Source organism: Macrosteles quadrilineatus, unplaced genomic scaffold (genome assembly GCF_028750875.1).
Source record: "Macrosteles quadrilineatus isolate MER2022 unplaced genomic scaffold, UCM_ALF_1.0 Scaffold_6__1_contigs__length_79288215, whole genome shotgun sequence".
Lineage (NCBI taxonomy): Eukaryota > Metazoa > Arthropoda > Insecta > Hemiptera > Cicadellidae > Macrosteles > Macrosteles quadrilineatus.
In genome coordinates, this window is record NW_026542599.1 from 21,047,649 (window position 1) to 21,074,763 (window position 27,115).

At 36.7% G+C, this 27,115-nt stretch overlaps 2 protein-coding genes across 3 annotated transcripts; one reads left to right on the forward strand and one right to left on the reverse strand.

Annotated features, from left to right (window-relative positions):
• The first annotated feature begins 269 nt into the window (after positions 1-269).
• Positions 270-16,658, forward strand: LOC128996880 (protein FAM133-like). Of its 2 annotated transcripts, none has more exons than XM_054422404.1 (9): positions 270-363; positions 903-982; positions 3,554-3,709; positions 5,190-5,344; positions 6,635-6,770; positions 10,846-11,067; positions 12,816-12,992; positions 14,189-14,269; positions 16,299-16,658. In XM_054422404.1, exons 1-9 carry the CDS (start codon positions 354-356, stop codon positions 16,563-16,565), a joined length of 1,284 nt encoding a protein of 427 aa, XP_054278379.1. In that variant the 5' UTR covers positions 270-353; the 3' UTR covers positions 16,566-16,658. The 2 variants fall into 2 exon arrangements, with proteins under 2 accessions (XP_054278379.1, XP_054278378.1); XM_054422403.1 differs by having other exon boundaries at positions 5,187-5,344; positions 16,299-16,654.
• Positions 16,659-17,053: 395 nt separating this feature from the next.
• On the reverse strand, positions 17,054-26,865 carry LOC128997295 (phosphatidylinositol glycan anchor biosynthesis class U protein-like). Its single transcript, XM_054422924.1, has 7 exons — positions 26,500-26,865; positions 25,009-25,208; positions 23,079-23,283; positions 21,336-21,573; positions 19,999-20,270; positions 18,772-18,914; positions 17,054-18,580 (listed from the first exon to the last, which is right to left on the reverse strand). The coding sequence occupies exons 1-7, from the start codon at positions 26,627-26,629 to the stop codon at positions 18,470-18,472; spliced, it is 1,299 nt and encodes a 432-aa protein (XP_054278899.1). The 5' UTR covers positions 26,630-26,865; the 3' UTR covers positions 17,054-18,469.
• Positions 26,866-27,115: the final 250 nt, after the last annotated feature.

Below are 27,115 nucleotides of genomic sequence, written 5' to 3' on the forward strand. Positions count from 1 at the left end.
TAACATTCGGTTCGGATGACGAACAAGACTGCACAACACAATGCCAAAACATTATTTTAATTAGTATAATTAAATCAATGATGATTTGAACCACTTATCCGGGAACTAAACGATGAGTATACATCACAGCTTCATAGAATAAAATAAGCCTACTCTTGTACATGCCGTGAACCAATGAGCGATTAGCTCAGTGCAGTCTGCAGCAGGACAGGTGGGATTTAAGATTGTGTTGTGTTTGTTTGTAGGTTATGTTATGCTGTGTGTTTTACTACTGGAACTGGAGTGGATAGGCCTAGTGGATATCTCAACTAAATAAAAGGTGTTGTTGATTCTTAATTCTCTCCAATCCGAAAATGAAAGAAGGTAAATAATGGTTCAATGGGATGAGCAATAAAATTAATTTTAGGTAGGCTACCTACTTAAAGCATATTTTTCATCTTCACAAGAGCCGTAATCTTGTAGTAGGTAACTTAGGCTATTGAGTGGAACCAAGGGTCTTTTTCCTGTTAGACCTAAACTGATTCTCCCCCCCCCCCACCCCTTGTTTTAGACCTATCAGTTCTGGATAACTTCAACAATAACATAAAAATACGCTAAATGTTAAGTCATGTTAACTTAGTATTGTTAACCTTTTTGTAAATCAAATCAAATAATTTATTATCATGGACATTTACATGCATTTACATTGTTAGTGGAGCCGAACATAAAATTTTAATGTTTATTGTTTAAATATTCAGAGTTAATTTAAGTAGGCTTACCGGTAAATTATGAGTGGCTAAGAAAGTCTGTTCTAATTCCTTAAAACTACAGGGTTTTGTATGATCGTAATACCGTACCATAAACATCAGTTAATAGTCCATACCAACGTTTTTATGAATATATTTGTCTTGTTTGCTCTTTAGATAAACAAAAGCTTCATAACCAAGAAAACCCCAGTGATGATGACAGCTCTTCATCGTCAGAAGAAGATGAAAACGCCGAAGTAAGTTATGACTATTATTTCTGGAACCTTCTTTCATTTATTATAGGGCCCGCTTTTATAAACTGGCAGACTGGGCATATGCCCAGGGGCGCCTGGCAGGCACTGCACGTCCATCTACCGCCCGCACTAGGAAAAAAAGGGGCGCTGCTTTTGAGTTTGCAGGGGGCTTAACGCAGCTCTGATTATAAGTAGGTTGATTTAAAAACTAAAAAATAGGTTTTTTTAATTTTAAAACTTATAAGTTAAAAAAAGACACTATTTAGGGAATACTGCCACCTGACAAAGGGTTGGCAGTCTGCAAATATTACGAGGGTGGAACATTGCGAACACATGTATCTACTACGGGGAAAAGGGTGCGAGGGAGGGAAGCCACGGGTATCACTAAGAGATATTGGTTTTCTCAACTTAAATTACTTTATTAGTCCGGCCATGCTAGTTCGCAAGCTCCTTCAAAAAAAACTTGGTTTTACATGTTTGTTCCAAATTTTACCAAAATCGTATATATAGGCTAGTTGAATGCTGTTTTCAGAGTTAGCCTACTAAATTCAGTTCAGTTTTACTTAATTTAATAAATTAAGGAAGCCAATTTCTCTTTGATATGACCCGTCTTCATTGTTCATTTGATTAAAAATTACACTTCTTTACTGACGAGTGATCTACATTGAATAGGGGAGACCAGGGCACCCTGGGCCAGTTTTATATATTTGCTATTACAATTTATTAATGACTTTACTAAATGCAAAACTAATATTTTTATAGTAAAGTAGGCCTACCATATTTCATTGATCTTAACAATTTTTTTTCAGATTTTTTTATGAAAAATAAAATTTGTAGTAATTTTTTTTAAACTATTTACATAATGGCCCACTCTACCCCACAATGGTGCAGTATAAGAAAAGCTATGAAGTTGAAAACCTATGAACATAATTTAACAAACATTAACAACCCTTTAGAATTGAAAATCTTTTAAAATTAGAAGTCCTTTGATATAAAAAAATCTTTAAAAATAAAAAGACGATTGTTTCAAAATTTCAGGAAAAACAATTTCCGTAACATTGAAGATCTATAGAAAAGCTCAATTGAGTTAAGGTCCTTTCTGTGCCTCCATGTGGTATTGGTTTTGGAAGTTTCCGTTCTATGTCCTGTTCAAGAGCTAGGCTCAATGTGCCCCGCCAAAGATGGCCCACTGTGCTCCTAATGTTGGTTTTTAGGTTAGATTTAATAACCACCAAACTAAGATGAATACACAAAAGAAAGGAAGTGGAGTGGCTTGGTAAGGTATAAAACTAAATATCTATGTTAATTTTCATTTTTAATATATACAATAACTTGGCCAAAATAAGATATCTTAACACTACCTGTTTCACCAATCAGACTACCAAAAACAAACATGTGCTCCCCCAAACTTCCCTCCAAATAGTTGTAGACTCTAGATTTTTCTCCTCAGTGTGACCAACCTAGAGACCTTTCAAAAGAAAATTTACCTGGTTTATTGGAAGTAGTTCAGTATAATATATTAACTATGGCCCACTGTGCCCCAGTTTCCCAATATATAAAATATCAACAGTAAAGTTTTACAAAATATTCATGATAATTGACATTTGTCGAAGGCTATTAGTTCAATTTTGGAAATCCTTTGAGCCATTTTTTAAAACTTTCTACGCACGAACGTAATGCGTATAGGAATAGTCTCCATATAAATAGAACGGAGTAAAAATTGTAAACAGCAAAATACCCGTGGCCTCCCTCTCTCGCACCATTTCCCCGTCCTAGTTACATGTGTCTGCAATGTTCCACCCATGAAATATTTGCAGAGACCATCCAACCCTTTGTCAGAGAGCAGTAATCCCTACTAGTGTAATCCCTAGTAGTGTTCACTTTTGCCCTCTTTATAGTGTCCCCAATGTTCCGTGTCCGCTTTTGCCCGGCATTCCGATTTTCAATACAGACTGTGTATGGAGCTGAAAAAAACGAATAAATAAGTTTATTTTGTTCATTGGAGCATATTTGCGATTAACATATTTACAAAAGCTGTACAGGAGCATATTTACAAATAAACCTCCAATGTTATTTTTATGGAGAAAGAAAACTGTTGTAGGCTATAGATGGCTTCTTTCTTTATGCCTTATGGATATTTATTTGTTTCAATCTGGCATACCTATTCATTTATTTCATCCTATAAGTAGACCTGATATTAAAATTGTATTCAAAAATACTTTTTCCCTTAATCAAAGCAGCAATTCTAAGTAAGCTATTCGTTATTTTTATGGAAATATTTAACTTAAGTTTAGTAAAAATCCAATCAGTCAAATTGAAATTCACTTAGGGTGGGTGTATCCTATCTATTATTTACTGTTTAGCATACCTTTCAATATATGTTTTTCTTAGAATTCTTGTATATACCCCAATACAAGAAAAATACACATACGGTAACACATAACACATATATATGTAGGCCCACTACAGTACATGAGTTGACATGACAAATTGGCACTGGGCTCATCCCAGGTAAAATAATAAAATTCATCATTATATAGGCAGTATGCCTAACGTATGTTTCTTCTGCTATAGCTGTTGACAGAAGAACTCGAAGATGGGTTTTACAAGGTTCTCAGCCACCTAAAGAAAAAGGGATCAAAGCTGTATGATGAAGGAATAAGATTTTTTCCTGCCAACTCCGCAGACGAAGATAAGCAGAATTCAGACAAAGGATCATCAACTCCAAAGGTAATGTAGTTTATTTTGTTTGGCCATTTAAAAAAGTGAAGTACTGTACATAATTATGTCATCCCAGTTTCAAGAACATGAATTATATTTAACTACCTTTTTATTGCCTTTGCTCTTCAATTAAGGTTTCGGTTTGTATTCATTTCACCCTATGTAAATTTTGCCAGCTTGTGTGTCAACTTCCAGGGGTCTTCTATCTTCATATCTTCTTTAACAGTTATGACGAAATTTCGGGTTGAGAGACAAAATTAGATTTTAAAGTACGTAATTGTCGTCTCACCTGAAATTCTGTCACACCTTAAATTTGTCCAGATAGCTTAGCCTACTATGAGATAGTCCAGGACTCTAACGTGTTCGTTAATTAATTATCGTTTCGAGTTTATTGGCTCAGAATATTAAATACAACAATAATGCTTACAATGTTAAGCTTACCTTTAACAAGTGCTCATCATAGCCACTCGAAAAATATGTGAAGTTAAGTTTTGAATTTTGAATAAATTATCGTGAATGCGGATAACCTAAATTAATTAGAAACTGAACTAAAACGTGATTCGGTCGTTATACCTGGTAATCACCAAAGTAATCTTGTCGGGAAAATTAGACTCGGTCGATCACCAGAGTCGATACGGGGTTTTTAAACCAAATTTACGTAGGACGGTCCGGGGTAACGGGGTAAGTCGTACGTAAACCGTTCCGGCAACTTAACTGATTTCCGAAGCTGGTTTAAGACAAAAGGTAGTGTGCTCGTACGTGAAAAAGCGTGCTGGGTGCGCGCGACTGCGGCACAGTAAAATAAAAATAATAAAACTTCTCTAAAAATGAGATTAAACAAAATAAATTCGGTAGCACACTAACCTGATGACTTATGATTCTACCAGGAACGGGGGAAATCTTTAATTGACCAGAATTTAGGAGGTTATAGACTGTTGGATTGGCTCCAAACAGCAAGCGTACTGACGGTTCGGTAGCGGGTGGACGACTGACCGTGAGGTCTGCTCTTCTGGTCCTTCTTCGCCATCGCCCCTGGCGGCGGGGTAGGTAACTAGCGTCATCCCCTCTACGATGACGTAGCACCATTGCCCCTACGATGCCGCTGACAACGCGGGCGCGGCTTACCCCGAAAGTAGAAAATTATAAAACTTAAAATGAAACTTTTAAAAATCGGGTTTTTACCCCTTGACGGGTTTTGGGTCGTTACACAGTAAAGTAAAAATATCTACTATACTTGAATACTTACTTGAATACTTGAATCCTGCATCTTTGACAGATCCAGTCTGATAGATTGCGTCATAATTTATAATATAACAGGAAATTACAGTAGAACATTTCTTAACTGAAAATTAAGTAAGGGACTAACCACTTCACGTAGCCTACCTAATGACACCACACTGTAGCATCATTGTTATTATGATATTGAAGACATGTGAAAATGTGTTTAATGTGAAATCTCGAAATATAATAATTCTCTTTCATTTAGAAGTCTCTGAAAGAATACAGGGACTGGTTAAGAGGACAGAAAGAACACGTTGGAAATGAACAAGTTAAAAATGATTTGGATGCTCTGCACAATTTCTGGACTAATCCTACTCTCAATAAGGATGAACAGTTTCTCCGTGATTATATTTTAAATAAGAAGTGAGTACTTTTGTATGTTTTAAGTTCGCTGAGATTTCCTATTATGTTATTGATTTAACAAATGATTTGTTGAATAAAAAAGAAAAGCTTGTGTTGGAATCGGTAGCCAGTAGTGCAAAAGACTACGAATTCTTAGCATTACTAACAGCCTTGTTCTCCCATTCTGGCACTGCCACTACAGAACAGTTCGGCCAAAACTTCTGTGAGCGTAGACGGGTCGCTAAAACATACGGGTGCAGGTTATTGGCGGTGCTGGGTGAGTGAATCACGCTGAGCAGTAATACACCAATTTTTTTTACAAAACACCCCCGCCAACTCCCTTACCAAGACCCGACCAGTTCTGCCTGCACACACAGAAACTTTGGCCGAACTTTACAGTTCACTCTTGTACTGTACCGGCTGACCCTAACTTAGATGGATATGTTACACGTAAAATACATGCTGAAGGTGGTAATTCTTGAAATTTTAAATATTTTAAAGAATTATATTCTTCTCTGCTCACTCACTCCATCGCAAACCATAGGCTAAGATACTAACATACTGGTGAGTACAGTCCCCCAGAGAACCTAAGATGTGTTATCGGATGACATTTTCATTTTTTTTTCTTTCTACGCCAGTGGCATTTTACAAGAGAGTCACAAGAGAATAAATTATTAGTGGATGTGCCAGGGATGGAACCCGTCCCTACCGAACCGAAGTACGAGACGCTAACCACTAGGCTAGCAACACAACCAAAAAATTAGGATTTGAAAACGTAGGCCTATTATATTGAATGTAAATATTGATTTTCTGTTGTGAGTCTTTTCCCTGCCACTACTTTAATGTGTGATGCCGCATTTGGTTAGATTAACTTAGTTTAGTTTAATGTAATGATAAGATATAGATATTGATATAAAATTAAAATTATGTTCAATAATAGAGGCCCATTGTAGGTTCTCTGCGAAACTGCACACCTACCGGATACTGATTAAAATCTGGGATTAATATTTATTTAAATTTTGGTAAATAATTTTAAGAAAATATATATTTTTTTCAATTTTATTTTACAATTATATATATGAGAGGATATCCTGCTGTTGTTTCTGCCAAAGCAGCAAGAAAAACCAAAAAAAGTTCAAAAATTTTAAAATTACTTTTAGTCATCTTTTTTTGTAGACCCACTTAAATTATACAAACACGAGCGAAACCACAGGAAAAATCTAGTTGAATGATATGCCTTCAATTTACTGCATGGCCTTGGTTTTGGATGATCTGATAGTAATTTTACCCAATTTCTACCTGTCTTTTTAGATTCTTAGAACCTGACGATAATTTTAACCTTGAAGAAGAATTAAAGAAGTTGAACGATGAAGAAGAGGAAATTGAGAAAGAGTTTCTATACGAGCACAAATATAATTGTAGGTTTGAAAATGGAGAGGAAGATCAGGTAAGTTTTTAGGAAGATAATGCAAGATACCGTAATCATTTAAATATAAACAAGCTGCAATACCCGTGCTTTGCAACGGGAAGAAAATGTGACCTAGAGAGCTATTAAAGTAATTCTGATGTGTGTTTTAAAATACTGCAACTCCATGAATTAGTTTAAAAATATAAACTGATTTAAAAGTTAGTGTAAACCTACTTACTTTCAAACTCCTACTTTTTATGTTAACCCTCCTGGTGTCTGTCATTTTTTCTGTACAGTAGTGTCAGGCGATTTTTGGGCGTTACGCAGCATTATGTTTAAAAAATTATATAAAATTTATTTTTCAGATGAACTATACCATGTTATATATTTTTGTGAAGCTAAATACACTGAGATCATAATGCAGCATAGATGTTTGGGTTTCATGCATATTTGATGAGTAAAAAATGCTTTGAAAAAAAAAATATATATAAAAAAAAATTCAAATGTTCGTGCCCCTTGTTTTAGAAATAAATTCAACCATATGAAAAATCTGAGATAGCCATTTATTTCTAAATATTATAACAAAAAAGATAACATGCATTTTAGTAGGCTTAGCTTAATTTTTAGGTTAGTTATATGACAAAATATAATACAAGAACAGTTGCGAAATCACTCAATATTACAAGATTCTATGAATTTGCACACATGCTTCAAAACACACATGCAAAACACATGCATACCACAAAATACTCATTATTTATTGTTTTACATCAATGCATGCATAAAAATAAAATATACTTATCTGAAAAATATTTCTGTTACTATCGACCATGAAACTGAAGGAGAGGCGGAAATGTTTTTACTTCAAGTGTTCACTCAACCAAAACAATGAAACAAAGTTATAAAAAAACACTCACTTTTTGTAAAACAAAAATTTGGAACAATGTAGGCTAACAAAGAAAACAATTTTTAGGCACAGTAAAAACATTAGTCCCCTAGAAGACAGAAAGAAATTATGATCACAAATGTTATTCGGAGTCGGAACTTTCTCTATGCAGTCTCCGCTTAGCACCACGAGTTGGCCTCCAGAAGTGCTGTAGGTTATGGTAGCATTCACGGTGCACTCCTATGTCGCATCCAGGGCACCAGAATCTTGTTCTTCCATTGCTGCATACCATACACTTCCTTTCACATTTCCTCGGCAGCTTGTCAAGGCGGTGTCGATCTCCAACATCTCCGGCAGGTCCAGGGACAGGTAGTGGTTCCTGAGGGACGCCTGCTGCTACAAGAGCTTCAATGATTTCTATGTGGAAATCTCTTCTCTCCAGTGGATTGTCCGTGTTTGATTTGTAGAGAGTATATGCATTTACCATACAAATGTCTATAAAGTTGAAAAAAATCTTCTTCCAATACTTTGTGGTAGAACGGTTACACGTCATATGGTAGACCGACTTATCGTTGGCGTCGATTCCACCCATTGATTGATTGTAATCGTGTATCAAAAGAGGCTTTTGGCCTACAAGTCCCTTTTTGCTTCGAACAATTCCATCCTCAGCATTGTGGGCAGTTGTGATTACAAAAACAGGCTTCTGGTTTGCTTTTTGCCTGTACTGTACAAGTAACAGATCACCTTGTCTGAAATAAATACTTTCCCGGGCACCTAGAACTGTACTTTTGGCGGTTGTAGACAGGTGTTTGGACCTTTTATTAATTGTTCCAGTTAAATATGTTTGACGTTCTAAGAGTCGCTCAGCTAAGGGGATTTTTGTATAAAAATTGTCCGTGTACAAGTGGTACCCTTTATCTAACAATCTACTTTTCGACATCAAATTCATTACAACTCTCTCAGTGAACAACTCTTCAGGATCATTGGCTGGTAAATAATCAGTCCCGCTGTACAATTCAACATGCAAAACATAATTTGTATTGCTGTCACATGTCTGAAATTTTTTAATTCCATATTGTTTGTGCTTTTTATTTGGAAGATACTGTATAAAAGCACAGCGGTTCTTCATTCCGATAAGGGATTCGTCGATGCAAACATTTTGAGATGGGATGAAGTAGGTTTTGAAAATAGTATTTATATGGTCATACATATACCTTACCTTCACCCATGGATCGTAGCCTACTGCACCCCTTTCCAGTGATCGATTGGATGTAATGTGAAAAAACGTGGTTATCAATAAAAACCGATTGAGGGACATTGTGTTTTGAAAGAATGGGATGTGTTGAGAGCCCCTAGTATCCCAGTAGGTTTTCAGGTTCTTCTTCACTATCACACCCATGTTCAGCAAAATAGCAAAGAATTTTTTCATTTCTTGTAGAGTCACAGGTACCCATTTTTTCCACCGCGAATTTGGTGTCAGAGTGTCTCTCTTCTCATCTATTCTACGATTAGCATAGGCATTTGTTTCCCTAGTAATGAGAAGCCAGAAAGCCTGAGTCAAAAAAATGTTTATGTAGCTAATTGGACGACTATTTCTTGGAGGAAGGTTCCTAGGCTCTGGGTCCCTAACAGCAAACTCAGTAGCAATATTTTTGGGAGGCTCAGGTGGGTACACCCTAACCCATGGCTGTCTTTGCAAAACAACATTTTGGTCATTCACAGGAATATTGGCATTAGGCCTAACTTCATTTTCAACGTAATTCTCTTCATTCTGATATCCTATTGGAACAGGATCAGGATCATCCACATTTACTTCTTCCCGATCAGATGTCTCCAATTCACTCAAATGAGGTGAATAGATTTCATCACTTCCAGACGAAAAATCAAGTAATGAAACATCTTCAGGCACTTCAATGTCGCTAACAACAGAGTCTGCATCACTAAAATCTTCATCTAAAGCAACTCTAATATCGCTACTATCCATTTTCACAACATAAAATCATAGATAAAACATAATAAAATCAAAATAACAAACCACTACGTAGTAAACGATATCAAACCACTTGTAAACAACAACAACTAGTGACACCGTCGTCCGTCAACGGCAACGAAACGTAAACATTTATATTTTTTTCATAACATCTGGAGACAGGCAAAAGAGAAAGGAGCTTAGAGACAGACATCATAATAAAGCCTGTTTAGCGCTGATTAAAAGTCATGTGAATTCAGTCCGATTTGGAGCGAAATTGAGTGAGTTATTACACGAACTGTAACAGTTTGCACTATCATCGATACATCGATGCTTGACACCCCAGAGCGTGTCCTTACCATCGATGCATCGATGGTTGACACCGGGAGGGTTAATAGATCCAAAAGTATATGACAACATACCTTAGTGTAGCAACAGCATCAACTGCTTCATATTGATGCTTCACGAATGACATGTTTTACCATAATTCTTCAACTTTAGTCAAGCCTCTTTACATGTAGCTTACTATATAAATTACAAAATGAAACTTTGAGCAATACTTTACAAAACGTCGTATACAACCTTTCTTTAAAACCAAACATAACCCTCCTAAATCTACATAAAGCATCACAAACATCTTTTTCGAGTAAATAAACAAACACCAGTTCATTGTACTGACCAGCTGTTTCATTAACTAAATTAAATTAAATCATGTAAACTTTATAAGCATGCCAGGCGTAGCCCTTTGGAAATCGGCCTGTGGGGCAGAGCCCTTAGGAAATTCGTCCATATTAATACTTTTCGGCAAATCTACACACTCTAAGCTTCATTTTGATGTGACATATGCCTATATTTTTATTTGGTAAATGGCCTTAACCGTTTACATAAAATTTGATTGTATCACTTTAATAATATAATAGATGATTGATTTCATTTTCAACAAAAAATCTTGAAATTATTCAACAGAGCGGATGTGAACTATTTTTGTTGTTTGCAGAGATGTGTTTCTTTTACCAGAGTGAACTTTTTTTAGAATAGCATGCTAGCTTCACAAAAGACAATTCTTTACTTTAAACCCAGGACTTTTGCTCAATGTTACATCCCTAACCCAACATGGGTTATTTTACTAAACTGAACAATTTTTGGGATTATGTTGGGCCAAACAATGATGATTTATGAAGTCAGTTAAATCAAGATACTATGTACTCTTTTAGTTTATATTTTGAGCTTTCAATGCATATTCACATTCTTCTTTTCAGCCCACTAAACACAAATCTAAAACCAAAAAGAAGAAAAAGAAAGGAGACATTTCCATAGAAGAAAGTGACGACACATTAAAGAACCAAAGCCATAATGATAGCGTTCAAGATGCAAGTAATGTGGAGGAATCAACCGCAGATTCAACAAACAAAAAGAGAAAAAAGAAAAGGAAAAGATCCCTTGAGAATCAATCACTCGAAGAAACAGAGGGTGTTGTAGAGGTTTGTAGTATTTTAGTTTACTACTATTCAATTACCGGGTGTCCGAAAAAGAACTGAAACATTTTAAAGGCAAATACTGATACCAAATAAGAGACTATGTCTAATGTTTCATATATGTATTTAAAGCTTAAATTCTCAAGTTTTATTAGAAACTTAACTTAGTATAACTCGATATGAGCACCTTTGGTGGCCCGGCATAAATCTAAGTGAAATTTGACCTCTTCTCACGTATTGGTCAGTACTTTAGCGGATGTTGCACCACATATGCGACTATTCTCTGTCGGAGGTGATTCAGATTCCGAATCTGCACCGAGTAGACATCATTCTTTACTGCTCCCTAAAGGAACAAGTCTAGAGAAGTCATATCTAGACTCCTAGGAGGCCATTGGATGGGCCCTTCCCTGCCAATCCACCGATCGTCGAAACGAGTATCCAGCGCTTCTCGCACACGCAAACTGTAGTATGGTGGCACTCCATCCTGTTGAAAATAGACATGGCCATTCCCCATCTCAATGTCACCCAACTATGGGGGAATTTACTCCTCTAACATGTCACATTACATGGCACCGTTTATATCCCCTGAAGTACTGGCCAAAACCTGGGAAGAGGTCAAATTTCACTTAAATTTATGCCGGGCCACTAATGGTGCTCACATTGAGTTATACTAAGTTTCTTATAAAACTTGAGAATGTAAGCTTTAAATTCATATATAAAACATATAACATAGTCTCTTATTTGGGATCTTGCCTTTAAAATGTTTCAGTTCTTTTTCGGACACCCGGTATTTTATAGCTTAAGCGGGTACTTTGAACATCTCAAAACTAAAGAAATATTGTTTATAATGACAATTTTCCATATTGCTGGGAAAATTATTGTATCTTTCCTTTGAAAATAAATTTTTAAATGTGATCTAGTCGTTCTCCCTATTAACCAATCTTGAAATATTTAAACCCATGATTTTTATCAAGCATCGGTATAAGGATTGGACAAAAAGCATTTCACTAAAGCTAAGCATCAAGGCTTTGTATAGAATAAGCTGCAATGTAATACAATAAATTTATTTGTCAAGCCGGCAACCATATTGCCTAAATATCACCCAATGTATGGGGGTGTGTCAATTGGATTGCCGGCGATTTTGACATTGTTCGATTTTTCCTGGCAATCCACCAAATTGCCGGCGATTCGGAGATCCCTAGGGACAAGATTGCCTCGTGAGTGGGACCGAGCAATCATCTTGAGCGACATTCCTGAGGGCCACCTATACTCGGTGAAAAATTAAAATAAATTTGACCTCAAAGGGTTAATGTTTTATTGTTATTAATTTTTTGTAAATTTAATCTACATTCTCACACTGATCAACAAACCCTGATTTAATTACCTCACATGATATTGCCTGACTGATTGCTGGAGTAAAAATCACGTTTTGACCGACAATATGAAAGCCGGCAATCTTTTTCCCATCGACGGGCGGCCGAATCGCCCAACGTATGCAGGGCTTTATTTTCTATTAATGGTAGGACCAAATTATTTTTAAGTGTTCATTTCCTTGGGAATTTGCTGAAAATTAAAATTATTTTAAACAGAGAAGAATGAGGCAAAACCTAAAAACAAAAAGAATAAAGGAAGTAGCCTAAAGGATCCTTTCATTGCTCCAACCAAGGCCCCGGTCCCGTAGGTGACGGAAGAGTGGGTTGTATTGTACTGTGAAAAATCTACTAGTACAATAATCCTAATATTGTTTACCTTAGGGAGAACAACACATCAAAACAGAGAAGAATAGCAAAAGAATCAGGCTTGGAGAGAAAAATAAAAATAAAGTCAAAACCAATGAAGAAAGTCCAGCGTCAGAAGTAATCACTGAAAGTTTGCCAGAAAAATCAAAAAGGAAATTGGAAAATGTTGATAATGAAAACACTACTGTTAAGGTAAGAACACAAAGGTGGAAGGAAAATGTAAAAATAAAATTGTTCTAGAGTTGTTTAATGTTGTACATTGTTATAGGCAAAGTGAATTGTTTACTCTCTTAAAAAATCATCTCATCCAATTTTCTGAGATTGTTCTTGCGCACAGTCATGAGAAGTCATTAAATTTTACCAATAATCCAACATAAGCATAATATAAACCAACATTAATTTGAAACTGTTACCAAGCTAAAAGGTTATTGTTAAAGAGGGGTACTGATGGGAGGAGGGGTCACGCTCACGAGATTAAAAGATTATGCTTTTGTCGCGATCGCGGATATTGAGGAGGACATTTTCCCATCGGTGATGTTGGCGATGTCTCCGCAGCTGCGGGAGATGTTTAATATTTTGCTGTGATTGCAGAAGACAATAATGATGTCCACACGACCGCAGGAGACGTTCAAGATTTTGCTGCGATAATGGAGGACGGTTTTAATGTTTCTTTGACCGTGTGCGGCATTCTAGATTGTAATGCAATTGCCGAACACGACAATGACGTTTCTTTTTCCGTGAGTGATATATCTAGGATTTTGCCGTGATTGCAGAAAAAATGACGTTTCTGTCTTTGCATGAGATATTAGGAATTGGGCCGCTATTTGGGGAGATGATGTTGTTATCTGTAGATGTCCCAGGTTTGGCTGCAATCACGGTAGACTAAGATAATGTTTCAATGACTAAGGGAAGTATTCACAATTTTTCCGCGATCATGTAAGAAGATGATGACGCCTTGGTGCCTCAGGAGATGCTGTGCCAAGCAAAAATGCAAGTTTAGAAAATCCTATGATAATGTTTTTAAAGATTATTGGGAGAGGGGGGGGGGGGGCAGTTGACGAAAGTTACGGGAGGAGGGGGGGCAGGCTCTTATCGCCGCCACTGATCCATGGTGATGGTTCAGGTCAAAGCAATTATAACAAAATCAGTGAAATGACTGTTGAAGTGAAGATGGCAAAGTCACCAGAGGCAAGCTTTAGCCTTTTAATCTTTTGTTCATCTATAACGGTTATAGTCCGGTTTTGATCTAATATGGCAAAAAGTTAAAGATGATGAACTGAGCTCGTAAGCCTGGTAATCAGAAGTTGAGTATGTAGTTGGTTTAAACCTGAGTAAAATACTACTGTCTCAATGCAAAATTGTAATTGATAAACAATCGGTTATTCCAGAGCTATCAAAACATTCCAAGGAATCTACAAATGAAAAACTCCAAAGGGAAACTGAAAATGAGGCACCGGAACAGGAATAAGGTAATATAATAAATTACAATCAGTCTGAAGGTTTTATTTTGAAGCTTAAGCCTTATTAAAGTAAGCTAACCAGCTAGAATGTTTATTTTTACTTTACATTTAGCAATCCAACCGTGATTGTCCAGTGTTTTAAGTATTTTGTAATTTTAAAACTAAACAGTGGCAGTTAAAAGCCTCAACTTAATTTGGTGTTATCGTACCATGCAGTTTTTGCTTAAAGTTTTAACCTGTAAACTGTTACTGTTTGTATTATTTTGCCTGTGTCAAATAACTAAATGTCTCATGTTTAGTAAGAAATTCACTGAATCATCTACAAAAAATGGTTTTCTGTACAGAGAGAGCTGTTTAGAATTTAGGATAGAAAATCAGTTTTTTTATTTTTTTGTATTAGGTTGTAGCTAAAATAAACCAACCAACTTTTTTAGCATTAACATGTTTGCTACCGATCGCCACATAATTGCGAAACTGCGGTCATTGCTGCCACATAGATCGGGTGTCACTTGGTTAATAGTATACGCAGACCACGGGCTACAGATGGAGCAAAGTAAAAATAGTTTTGCCAACTATTATATGACGTCACTAATCATCATATCCACAGACCAAGTGATGCACATATGCGACAGACATCCCTGTAGACTACTGCAGAGAATTCAGGGCCTTCTTGAAATAGACCGTTACGAAGATATACGCATTTTAATAACATTGCGTTGTCAGTCTATTTTAATGAGACCAGCTGTCGCATATACGTAGAAACTATCTGTCGTATATGTTTGTCGCTGGTCCATATGGATCAAAGATTTAGTACTATTGGGGTAGTGAATGTGTTAATGTCTCAACATTGACTTTAGATACCGGTACTGAAGTAGTGACCCATCCATAAGGACTTTTCAGCTTTTTACTTTAAGGGACTATATACAAAAACATGATCAAACCTGTCCATGAGTTTGCTACTATTTAAGTGGTGTTTTGTTTTGATTTCTTACTTTTTCATTCTATGCTAGATCTTATGGACACAAAGGACGCTCTTGTTTACAATGTATTGCACTTAAGTTTTGCAGAATAAAAAGTTGGTAAATAAATAAATAATTCTTTATTGTCACATCAACGTTTTAAATCATAGCACAGCTAAAAAACAGATGACATTGTCAAGATTATTACTAACTTAACCTAATGTACAACAATATGTCTTATGCATAAAAAATGTTTGTAAACAAGTTGGCAAAATTTGTTAAACGATGACAGAAAAAAAATTAGTTTCTATGTCATACAAAATAGAGTCATATTGATTGGTTAGTTTCATTGAGGTAATCATTAACACTGTAATACGTTTTGCTAATCAGAAAATCAGCAAGGCTGCTTTTAAAAGATTTGTTATTAATTACATTTTTTAGAGTTGAGGGTAGTTTATTAAAAAGTTTTTTTCCCATGTATTTAGGTGTTTTTGCTACAAGCTTCAGTCGGTGTCTCGGATATTGGAAATTATTTTTAAATCTAGTGTTATATATGTGGTCAAAGTTTTCTCTAATGTAGTCATCAAAATTTGAATGCACCGCTAACAATGTTTTGTAAATAATCAAATTTGGAATAGTCATAATATTCAATTCTTTAAAAACTGTTTTGCACGAAGATTTCCATGGTAAAAAAGTCATAATTCTTATATACCTTTTTTGAATTTTAAAAACTTTTTCAATTTCAGAGGCGAACCCCCAAAATTCAATTCCATACTGTACTATTGAATTTGGAATTGGTTTCGTGGTGTATGAAAGGAAAGGGTGATAAGATAATTTGAGACCATTCCAAAACAAAGACAGCGTTTAGGTCATATTTACCCTGTAAGTTTTCACATACATTCTAGATTTATGTTTGGTACTGGTTACATTTAACAGTTTTTCTGGTTTATAAGTTTAAGGTTATGTGGTGGTTTGCTTCTCGCAATCATAACATTTTGTATGATACTTCTTTTTCTAGAGATACTATCTTAAATTATGACTGGCTAACAGATGCATCTACTTTGTTTTACCAATTACAGGAACAATGGGTGATAAAGAAAAGTACTTCAAGTTCCACCAAAGATGGTAACCTTCAAACAGTTGATATCAAACACAAGCAAAATAAAGTGAATAAAATGTCCAATGGTCACAAGTTTGTTGGAGATTCAAATGCGAAGAAATTTAAATCAAAGGAAAACAAACATTTCCAGGATCTCATTGTAAAAGAAAAGAAAAATAAGCAGAAAAAATTACGCAAAATACGTTCCAAGAAGCAAAAAGCAGCTAATGTTCTTAGTAAAAGATGAATTTTAGATGGTGGAAAAAAGCACAAATGTAAATATCAGTGAATGTTAATTGTTTGTTCTTTGAACGGAAAAAAGTTAAAACATTTTCATTACAGTATTATTTCTACCCTTATATCTTCTGCACCTAACAGGGTAGAAGTATTTTTGGAAAGTGAGAGTTCAGCAATCATACCTTAGAAAGTTAAAGGCCAAACAATTAAAGGTTAAACATAAAATTGTTATCACGTTATAGTGGTTTTGGTTTATTAATCTATTCTGTATCAGTACTAAAGGTTATTTTGTCCTATTTCGGTTGCATCTATTACATCCTGGACTCGTTAATTTTCTCTGTTAAGATATCTGAACTCTATTCCTTAACCAGCTGCTTGTCCATCTTTTAAACTTCCCAAGAAGATATACACATCACAAGTAATTTGTTGTCACAAGAAAAAGGAGGGTACAAAATAATTGACTCTAGGTATGATCTTTTTGAACAAAATTTTATTCTCTACATTAGGTGTTGACATGATAATTCCTTGTGTGTTATCAAATAAACAGAAATATATAATAGGAATGTGAAAATTGTTGGACCTATTGGATACATTTTCCTTTCAAAAAATGTAAACTCAACTCTTAAGGGGCGCATGAGTAGCATTCATTTCCTGGTTTTAACCAATGATCCATGACATTTTATGCTATTGGTAAAAACAGTAACACTCTAAATTAATTCCAATAAAAAATTACTTTAAAAATTCCTTTACGTAATAGTTTGTTGCCTGCATCAAATATGATAAATAATTTCTGTACCCTGTACTTTTCAATAAAAAAATGTGTTTTCCTACAGTTACCTAACAATGTACATGTTCTCTCACTGATTTGAGAAAACAAAGTGGCCAATTCGCTCATCAGTGAGACAATGTTAACATTGTTGACAATGTTAACATTGTCTCACTCTAATTACTTTGTCTCACTCCAAATTTGCAACGTGAAGGCACGAAATAGTGAGCGCGTAACATGCAGCCAACGTCGTATGCGCCCGAAATACGTTGGCAGCACTGGCTGTAAATCAGCTGGTCAGCTGTTGTACTGTTGTATTTGTCACTTCACATTAAATGTTATATTAAAAGTTCACTTCTGTGTAAAAATAGGTTATGTTTCTTCACCAATTTATTTGTTTTTTGGTAACTGTAGGAAAAGTATAATGTGCAACTCGAGTTCAAAGTACAATTGCCTCACTCGAGAAACCATTCCTCACTCGCCTACAGCTCGTGAGTAGAGATTTCTCTCGAGTGAGTCAATTGCTCACTTTTCTCACTAGTTGCACAAATAACTATTTTCTTAATACATCCATACTCGGAATAATCCTTAAAAGTACTTTTTACAAACATGTATAGATTTAAACTAGGCTTATGTTCACATTATTATACAAATTGAAAATGCTACAGCAAAATACATTGAAAAAAAAAATAAAAATATTTACAAATCTTTTAATGTGTGCTTGTACATGACATTAATATTCAACATTTGTCACAAGTATAAAAAAATAAAATGAAACGTGGAATGCAAAATGAGGGTAGTTGCGTTTGTTGATGGAATATGGTGACAAAGATCAGACTAAACTTTTAGTCGGTGTTTTGTGAAGTAGGGCAGGTTGAAATTTGTTAGTTTGTCTTTCACACTTTTGGAACTAGTCAATAGTAAAAGTGTGTAAAATCAATTAATGAACGTAGTTGCAGTTGATGGTATATGAAGGTGCTGATGAACATAGACTAGATGTACAGTCTGTGTCGTGTGAGCGCAGATGTTGTCGTCTTTACGTCCACACACCCGTAAATTTCACACAGTACACAGACCGCAACTTGTGCCGAAGCACTGAACACTTCTTCTCTGGCGATAATCTCAGCCTTTTGACAAAAAACTTGAATTTATTCGAGAATAAGTTTGGCTTCTTCTCCGTCGATCGTTCGTTGGAGACCGTTCTTCAGCGCAAACTCCCTCTTGATGTAGGCAAACAAAATGTCAGTTATGAGGAAAATCTGAAAAAAAATAGTTTTGCTGAGTATGCATAATTGTAATTTTAGTTAACAGCCTAACTTAAAAACTTATAACCTAATTTTTTAACTTAACATATTTTACTTCTTAACAGCTCCGGGAGTTGAAAAACAAAATACAAGAAATTTAATTATTTTACTGTTTTCCGACAATGATAGAGGGTTAATAAAGTTACCTGAGCTGTAGCGAATGCTAATGTGACTCCGAAGTAAAAGTTGGCGTTTGCAGAGCGACAATAGATCCACAGATGCCACAATACAGGAGCCAACACAGAAGTTACTAGGAAGAAACATCCAACTACGAAGCCCTGCTGCATGTCTGGATAATGGAAATAAAAATTATGTTATGACGATTTACTGACATACCCACACTTTGATTGTTGTTCAAAAGCATCTACATTGCTTCATAAAATTATTACAAGGCATTGTTGTTGGCAACACATAAATTCAACATTTAGCACACATGAACACAGTTACACTAAAAACATAGGATTGTGTAGGCCTATGTTATGGCTGGGTGTGCATTTGTTTCTGTGTGCTAAATTGAATTTTAGGACATTTCCCTACAGGAAGAAGCTATTACCGTAGGTGGCATGGGAAGACTTAGCCCGGGACCGATTTGGTTAGAGTAAGCCAAATGTAACATACAATAGTCTTGATTATCTGATCTTAACAATCCGAACCTCCCAGCTGTTGTGTCAAACGGCATGCTGTATCCCTGTGGTATGATTGTGCACAACAGCGGTGTACATCATCCTTTTGTCACCCTGTCCTACTAGGAAGGTACAAGTCAGGCCTTACACACCGGTATTTTACTCTCCTTTTTTATTGTTTTAGCGTGCTGAATACCAGGGTTCATCAACCCCCCCCATCATGAGTTCATCTAATCCCCACATCTACATATACCTCTCTGCTATTCCTCACGTATTGTCATTGTGTGAACAAAAACTTGTGGCTGAATGGACAGTTAGCCTATTTATCTTATTTAACTGTTACTAAAGTGGTGGTTTTCCTTCGTCAAGTTATTTTTTATTTTTAAACTTGTGATGATAGCTTGACAATGAAAATAGTGGTTAATGGAAGACAAACTTCAGGGAATGAATAGGCCTAAGTTTGACAATGGAGAATTTTAAGAAATGATTTATGGTTTTCAACATTTTTACTTATTTTCATGGTTTTCACCTCTTTGACAACAGTTTTCTGTAGTATAAGACCTTCCCGTGGCTGGATTATCAACATTCTACTGTAGGCTACTTCAAACAAAATTAAATAATTCTATTTGTTCCAACTCACATGAGATAAGTTGTAGGCTAAGCAAATACTGTTATTTCACTAAATCATTCACAGCTAACCATATTGATAAATGATTTTCTTTTAAGATCATTACACAATTTCAAACTCACAGTGAAAAAGGTGTTTCCACATGGGCAACAGTGCGAGGTAGAAGCCAACGTCTCCAATGCTTGGATAGGATCGGAATATCGCAGAGAGAGCTGTAAGACTAGCAGCCAGCAGTGGAGGTTCTTTGTACAGCCTCAAGGCCAACGGAGAGACGTACAGAAGACTGGCGTTAAGTTGGAAAGCGCAAATAAACAGCGGTCTGAAGTGTTCAAACATCTCTGTGAAGAAATACCAGAACAGGCCGACGTTCGGACGCAAGTCTGGAATGTTCAGGCTGAAACAAAATTAAGGAATCAGGTGAAATTTCAATGTTAGTTTTTGAAGGGAAAACACTTTCTTTAGCAATACATTAGGGCAGGTTGCATGCTTCTAGTCTAGTGTATCTCAAAGTAACCTTAGGCAGGTAACCTATCCGCCAACTGGCTTTGGGTGAATGTGGCTTTAGTGTTTACCTTATGAAGGACCAGCTAGTATTCCGTTTTGAGATGAACAAGCTATTTGCAGAAACCCAACATGGCTGTCAGCTAGAGACGGTATAACTGTGGGACCAACTTGACTAAAGGCTACTGTGGAACAAGCATAAGGATAATGTCTGCAAGAGGTTGTCACAAGTTGTCCACCTGGGGCTATGGGGCCATGTGTCTAACCATTGTGAAGCCATAGTGCTTCTCAAGGAAAAGAGCTGTTGGATAGTCTTTCCAGCTGACTATCCAGACCACTATAGGTCTATTTTTTGGCCAGCTGGGGATCCTCACAATTCAATTCAATTCAATTCAATTCAATTATTTAAGATGGGGACGCCACTATGTGCGTATTTTAACCCAAATATGAGTGAAGGATGAGTGTAGGATGAGTGGCGCGATCTTGTAGTCTTGTTAGTGACTAAGGCCGACATGTTCCTTAGACACAGCTGTTAATTAATAGCCCATACAGCTAATGGCAACTAAGGGACCTACAGTTTATAGTGGAATCCGAACCACATTTTTCCTTGTAATTTACGAATTGGTCTAATTATCAGGATAATACTGCGGATAGTCGTAGTACTCACTAGTGCGGACGTTAATCCACACCAGGGAGCATCGCATCCACAGTGCATCCCTATAAATATCCACAATTCGTGACCTCCCAGTAGCTGGATTACAGGACGACGCACAGAGTACAGCAATTACAATTTTGTAAACCTTCAAGACCAACATAAAAACCTTTACAAGAGAAGAGATGCACAGCCTGCATCCTTGTCATAGCATCACATTCAACCTCCCATACTGCAAACCTTAATTTTAACTTAAAGCCAAACAATAATCACAGTCAATCGTTTGGTGAGTGTATAGCTACTTACATGAATCCATATGTGGAATGTAGAAAGTGCCAGCTACCACTAATGTGATAGCAAGCACCGAGAAGGCCGACCAATGGGACGACAAAGGCTACGATGAGGAGCGCAACTCTGGCAGAGGCGGAGGATCGAGCGCCACCCGACTGAGCGGCAAGTAGAGCGGCCGGCACGATCAGTGAGGCGGGATACAAGGACTGTAGAGTCGCCAGGGCCAAGGAGAAGCCACACACCAACAAATGACCTGTGGGGAAAATCAAATTTGTAAGTCAACAACAGTACTGTAGGTATGGTTGCTGGTGACGGTTACACAAAGAATATTCAACGCTCACTAAATGTAAGATTGAAGATCTCGAGGCTATAATTAATCTGTTCAGGGTTGAAACAGTAATTTTCTAAATTAGGCGAGCACAAGAATCACTTAACTATCCAAGCTATAACAGATGTTAAGCTTGTCGGTAAACATTACGTTTTTTATCCACGATGAACAAAAAAACCAAACATTTTTAGATAGAACATACTTAACTGTGTATATGAAATAAAACTGCGATAAGTTGTTTTTGATTTGTCCCTCTCAAAAGGCAGCGAAGTCAGTTCAATTGATTTTACATTCCGAAGTATGACTCGTTGGTTATTTTCAAATGGTGTAGTAGGCTACAAGATCAACATACTTGGTACACCCTAACCTAAAGTAACCTCTGCAGTGTGTGTTGTCAAATAGTGGCATAAGTAGGCCTACAGAATAATCCAAAATAGTGGTGGTATCTGTCAGTGTATCTATTTGTTCTAAGTAAATGCAAAAACTACTGATCTGATTTAACTATAATACAGCACAGAGGTACAGTCCATGATTCGTGAATGAACAAAATCAACATAGTCCTACCGGTACCTACTCATAAGCTTTAAAATTCCCAAAGCACAATTTCATCTCCTTTCAATTAATTAGCTTATGTTATTCATTGTGACCCTTGGTTGGAATATATTATTGATAAAATAGAAGAATTACCTTATCCAACCACAGTTGCTGGTATGACAACTAGTTTCGTTCCTTAGAACTTTGTCAGGTCATTGTATGCAACCACAGTTAGTTATGCGAACATTTAATATCAGAATCACACAACTACAATACATCTATTGATAAGAACATGGAAATAGTTGGGAGTATTAACAAAAAGTTTTAAGCTTGACGTTAAAGAAGAATTCGCCATCTATAAAACTAAAAAGCTCGACCCTTTCAAGGTTTTAAATTATCAGACTTCCTTCCAGTCAAATATTATATTTGATACATAGGCCTATATTCAAAAGCTATAAATCAAAGAAGTATTGAATAAGAAGAACAAAACCAACTGAAATACAGGTGGCACTGGAGAGATGAAGATGAAGACACCTCATGATTCAGTCAGTTTTATTTCGTCAGTGACAGTGATAAGACAGTGCTGGCCAGCTTTTACAGTTTTTAACCAGTTTTATCACTTTTTATTCGGTTTTAATAATTTGATCAACATGACTAGTTTTTACTATTGTGATTCTGACAGTGTTTTAAAGAATCTTTTGACATACCACAATGTATTAATACACTGATGATGTGGTTGCATACAATGACCTGACGAAGTTTAAGGAACGAAACTAGTTGTCATACCAGCAACTGTGGTTGGATAAGGTAATTCTTCTATTTTATCAATTAATTAGCATAAAGATTGCATGTTTTTAAGCGGCTTCAGTATTACATGTGAAAAATCACCAACTTACCATGAAGCATGGAGCAAAAGAACACAGCTAGACCGAGGTTGGCAAACACCGTGGTGGTGTGGGCTGCACAGCTCAGTATTGTGTAGGGGTTGAAGAGATAAGCAGCTAGTACATACATCGGAGCAGAACTGAGCTCCTGCTCAGTCAACAGAAGTTTCTCCACCTCTTCTGCATAGCCAGCTTTCTCTCTCGTCTGGCGATCCATCTGCAAAGAAGGATGGCGACCGTTATTGAAGTTAAACATCTTTCCTTAAGTTAGATTTAAGTTAAACATCTTTGGTGTAAGAATAGTTATACCTTCATGAATTAGGCCTAGACAGAACATTGGCAAATGACTTTCAGTATTGAAAATTTAATTATTTTATGACCAAGTTTATTTTATAGTAGCCAAAATTTGATAAGTAGATTATACAACTGTTAAAACATAAAGTTCCTGTTTTATTGCATGTTATAAAGTTCGTTTCAGCTGTTATTATCCAACCAAAAGGTGAGTGAGTGTAGGGAAGGAACTTCAACCAGGACTTGATTGAGCGATGTAAACGAGCTCTTCTTGAAAATGAACGAGCATTAGACTTAAAACCTCATTAGGTCATACAGAGTTTTTGAATAGGGTTTTACCTAAAGGGTTTTTGAGATAAGAATAGGTCGATATGTTAACCCTTTGAGTGCCAACGTCCGGGGAACCGGACGTTTTTAAAACGAGCCAAAAGTGCCAACGTCCGGCCGACCGGACGTTTTTAGAACGAGCCAAAAGTGCCAACGTCCGGCTGACCGGACGTTTCGTAATGATCGGACAGCTGTCATAACAACCGAATAAATACTCGGATTCTTTTAACCCATATATTAACATTGAGTCGAAAGTTGCTAGATGCGATACATCGATTTTCGTTGGTCGAAATATCGAAAATTCGATTTTTACGAAATTTTAACCTAAAAATCGCCAGATCGCGCTCGGCATTTTTAGCGCGACCTTCGGGAAAAATCATCGGCATTTTTTGAGCGTTACTTTTATTTCTCGCCTGGCACTCTAAGGGTTAACAGGGCTGTATGCTCATATGAAGATGAGCAATCATCGTGCCAAATTCCAACCCAATCCGATCATGGTTAATGCGTGACTTAGCCCTAAACAAACTGAGATAAAAATTTTGCTTTTTACAGATTTTTTTCTTGCACACTTGACTTTGCCCCCATGGCAAACCTAGCACTTTTCGGACAGAATAAGTAAATAGGCCTAACTCAAGTACTTTTTTCAGAAAATTGCAAAAAAAAAAAAAATTCTAGCATCGAAAGGGTTAATCAATTTCAGTCTTAGGCCCCTATTAGCCGTGAGCAGCATGTGGCGCAGCTAGTGGAGCCGCTGGTGTCGGACGTGTAGAGGGGCATGGAGTCAAATGGTGCCTATTAGCCGTGGAGACCGGTGACGCCGCCGAAAAAGCTGCCCGAGGTGTTGCCGGGAGTGATTTTGCTCGGCAACATGTGTCGCGACCGTTTTAGTGTCCAGGCAGTCGGGGGGCATTGCAGTATATGGAGCCTATTAGCCGTGGGCAGCATGCGACGCCACTGACTGCGCTCGCATGCGTTATTAACGTGATTTAACAGTGTATTCTTTCCTTTTTGTGTCATTAGCGGTTTAAGTTGTCTTTAGTTTAGATAAACAATGTCTAGTGCTAATAGTGACGTGCAAATTGTGGATGCAGTCACTCAACGTCATGTTTGACACTAGAGTGTTGTGGTGAATTCCGCTTTTTGAGCGAGCTACGAATGTGTTGCGCGACTAGTGTCCAGGTTCCAAACGCTGTGGGTCACCGGCGTCACCACCGGCGGCTCCACTAGCTGCGCCACATGTTGCTCGCGGCTAATAGGGGCCTTAAAAGTGCTTTACAAAGCACAACCTAAGGCTTACTGACAGAAAAATAGTGTTTATACTTACCAAAAGCTTCATACATTGTTTGGCTGCTTTATAAAGTAAAAATGCTGATAGTAAGTCGCAGGTGATAAAGACGATATTCAGCCATCGAGGAATATTGTGTATCATCCAATGAAACGCTATCAAGGCAATAGGAGTTTCATGGAACATGTCCCCAATGTAGGGGTCTGTACCTTCTTCATACAAAACCACTCCTTCTGTGACTGAAAGAAATAAGTTTTTTAGCCTATTTTAACTTTATATTTACAAAAGCAACATTTGTAGTTTTCTCAACTCTGGCTAACACAGTCAAAGCAAACTTAAAAGTTCCAGACTTTAGATGCTTTGCTTATGCTTTCCAAAGCATACGTACATTTAAGTTAGCTCTTGCTTATTTCCAATTGTTTTAACTTAATGTATGTTTGTTAAAACAGATAGAAAAAATAAGGCAATTTAATTTCAGATCCATGCTCATTAAAAATAAGTTAGGCCTAAGTTACGTAAATTTTGAAACAAGACGCACAGTAAACTTAGGCCAACCTCGGTTTGGAGCCAGAAAACACAACAAATTGCTGTGTTTGTCCTACGTAATTTTAAAATTCTAAAGGGAAAAAAAAATTCTTATGACGATTAATCTATGGCCTAAAATAAGCAATGGTCTTGGAACAGGTCTTGCAAAGCCTACTAGACTGTAGCGTAAAACGTATCCTTAAGTTTACTTACTTCTTAAAAGAAAAGTAAAAAACGATCTAGCTACGACTCTAGTACTTAATATAATTATTCTTAAGTTATTTTAAGTGGAAAGTTATAACTTACACATGTTATGCTGTGGATTAACATATATCTCATAAACACGTTCACTACCACAATAGTAGGCTACTAAAATTTTCATTCATATGGACCTGCGACGGCCGGTTTCTACGGAGACTTCCGTCCCATATTACTTATGATGATTAACTTAGTGACATCTTATGACAGTTGGCTTAGCTGTATCACTGGCCCAAGGTCTGCTTGTAGTGTTAACCAGGTGATACTCTGTTCTAACTTATGTAGGCTAATATTAAAAAGTAACTTATACCTCGGGCCAGGGCAATGAGCACACATATGTGGCGATCAGTAGCAAATGTGTTAACTTCAGCCTAAGCTAACGGAATGTGTCAATTGAGGTCTATCTAAAGTAAGTTAGGTCAAGCCCTACCGGGAGTAAGTAGCATACTTTGAAAAAAATGGTTGGATCCTTTTACACATTTTAAAAGACACTGCAGCCTTTTTTGTCGTCCTAGGACACTAGGCACAAACCCAATTGTTATTCACACTACTTCAGGCTAGACCTAGGGGTTGCAGTATTATCACTAAGATAAAATCCATTGGTGACTTGGCGGGATTTGAACCTGGGTCCTAAGGGACCGAAGTCCCACGCCCTAACCACTAGACCAGCTCGCTTCCCCTTTACCAAAATGGTAACTTAAATACTAATTAGGTTAAATGAACATTTAACATTTTGCGTAGGCCTACCTCTTTTCCATGAGTTGAGTGGTGTGGAAATCTCCACTCGATCTGAAATTACTTGTTTGTAATCCGACAAACAAAGCCATAACCGAATTAGGAACGCAACTAAAAATTCTAATATAAAAAGGAAATCCATAGCTGTAATTACAAAAACGTCAAGATTTCATCATTAAATTAGTAGGCCTAAAAGGGCTAGGCCTAATTTCTTAAGATAGGCATGGCCTAGCTAGCAAAGGGAATAATGCTATGCTGACTGCTTTTTGGTAGGAAATCAATGCATTGTTGGTAACTCTGACACGTATAAGTAAGTAATGTTTGATGAATTAAATGTACACTAAACAACTTCTTCGGAGTAAGTAATAGTAAATAAAATAAAAGACCACTCCCCACTTTCAAGAAGCGCTAACACCGGTATTTTTTTACAGTCAGTCAATAACTAACTAACTAGCAACCAGTTTCAGTTGATTTTGACGTTCGGAATTGACACTTGACAGACCAAACGAGCATCTAGAAACAGACGGACGAGGAGGTAGAGTTCTGAGAGACACCAATGGCATTGAGTGTGTACTGTAACTACGTTACACTCTCCATCATTGTGTTTGGATCATAGATTTTTTGTCCA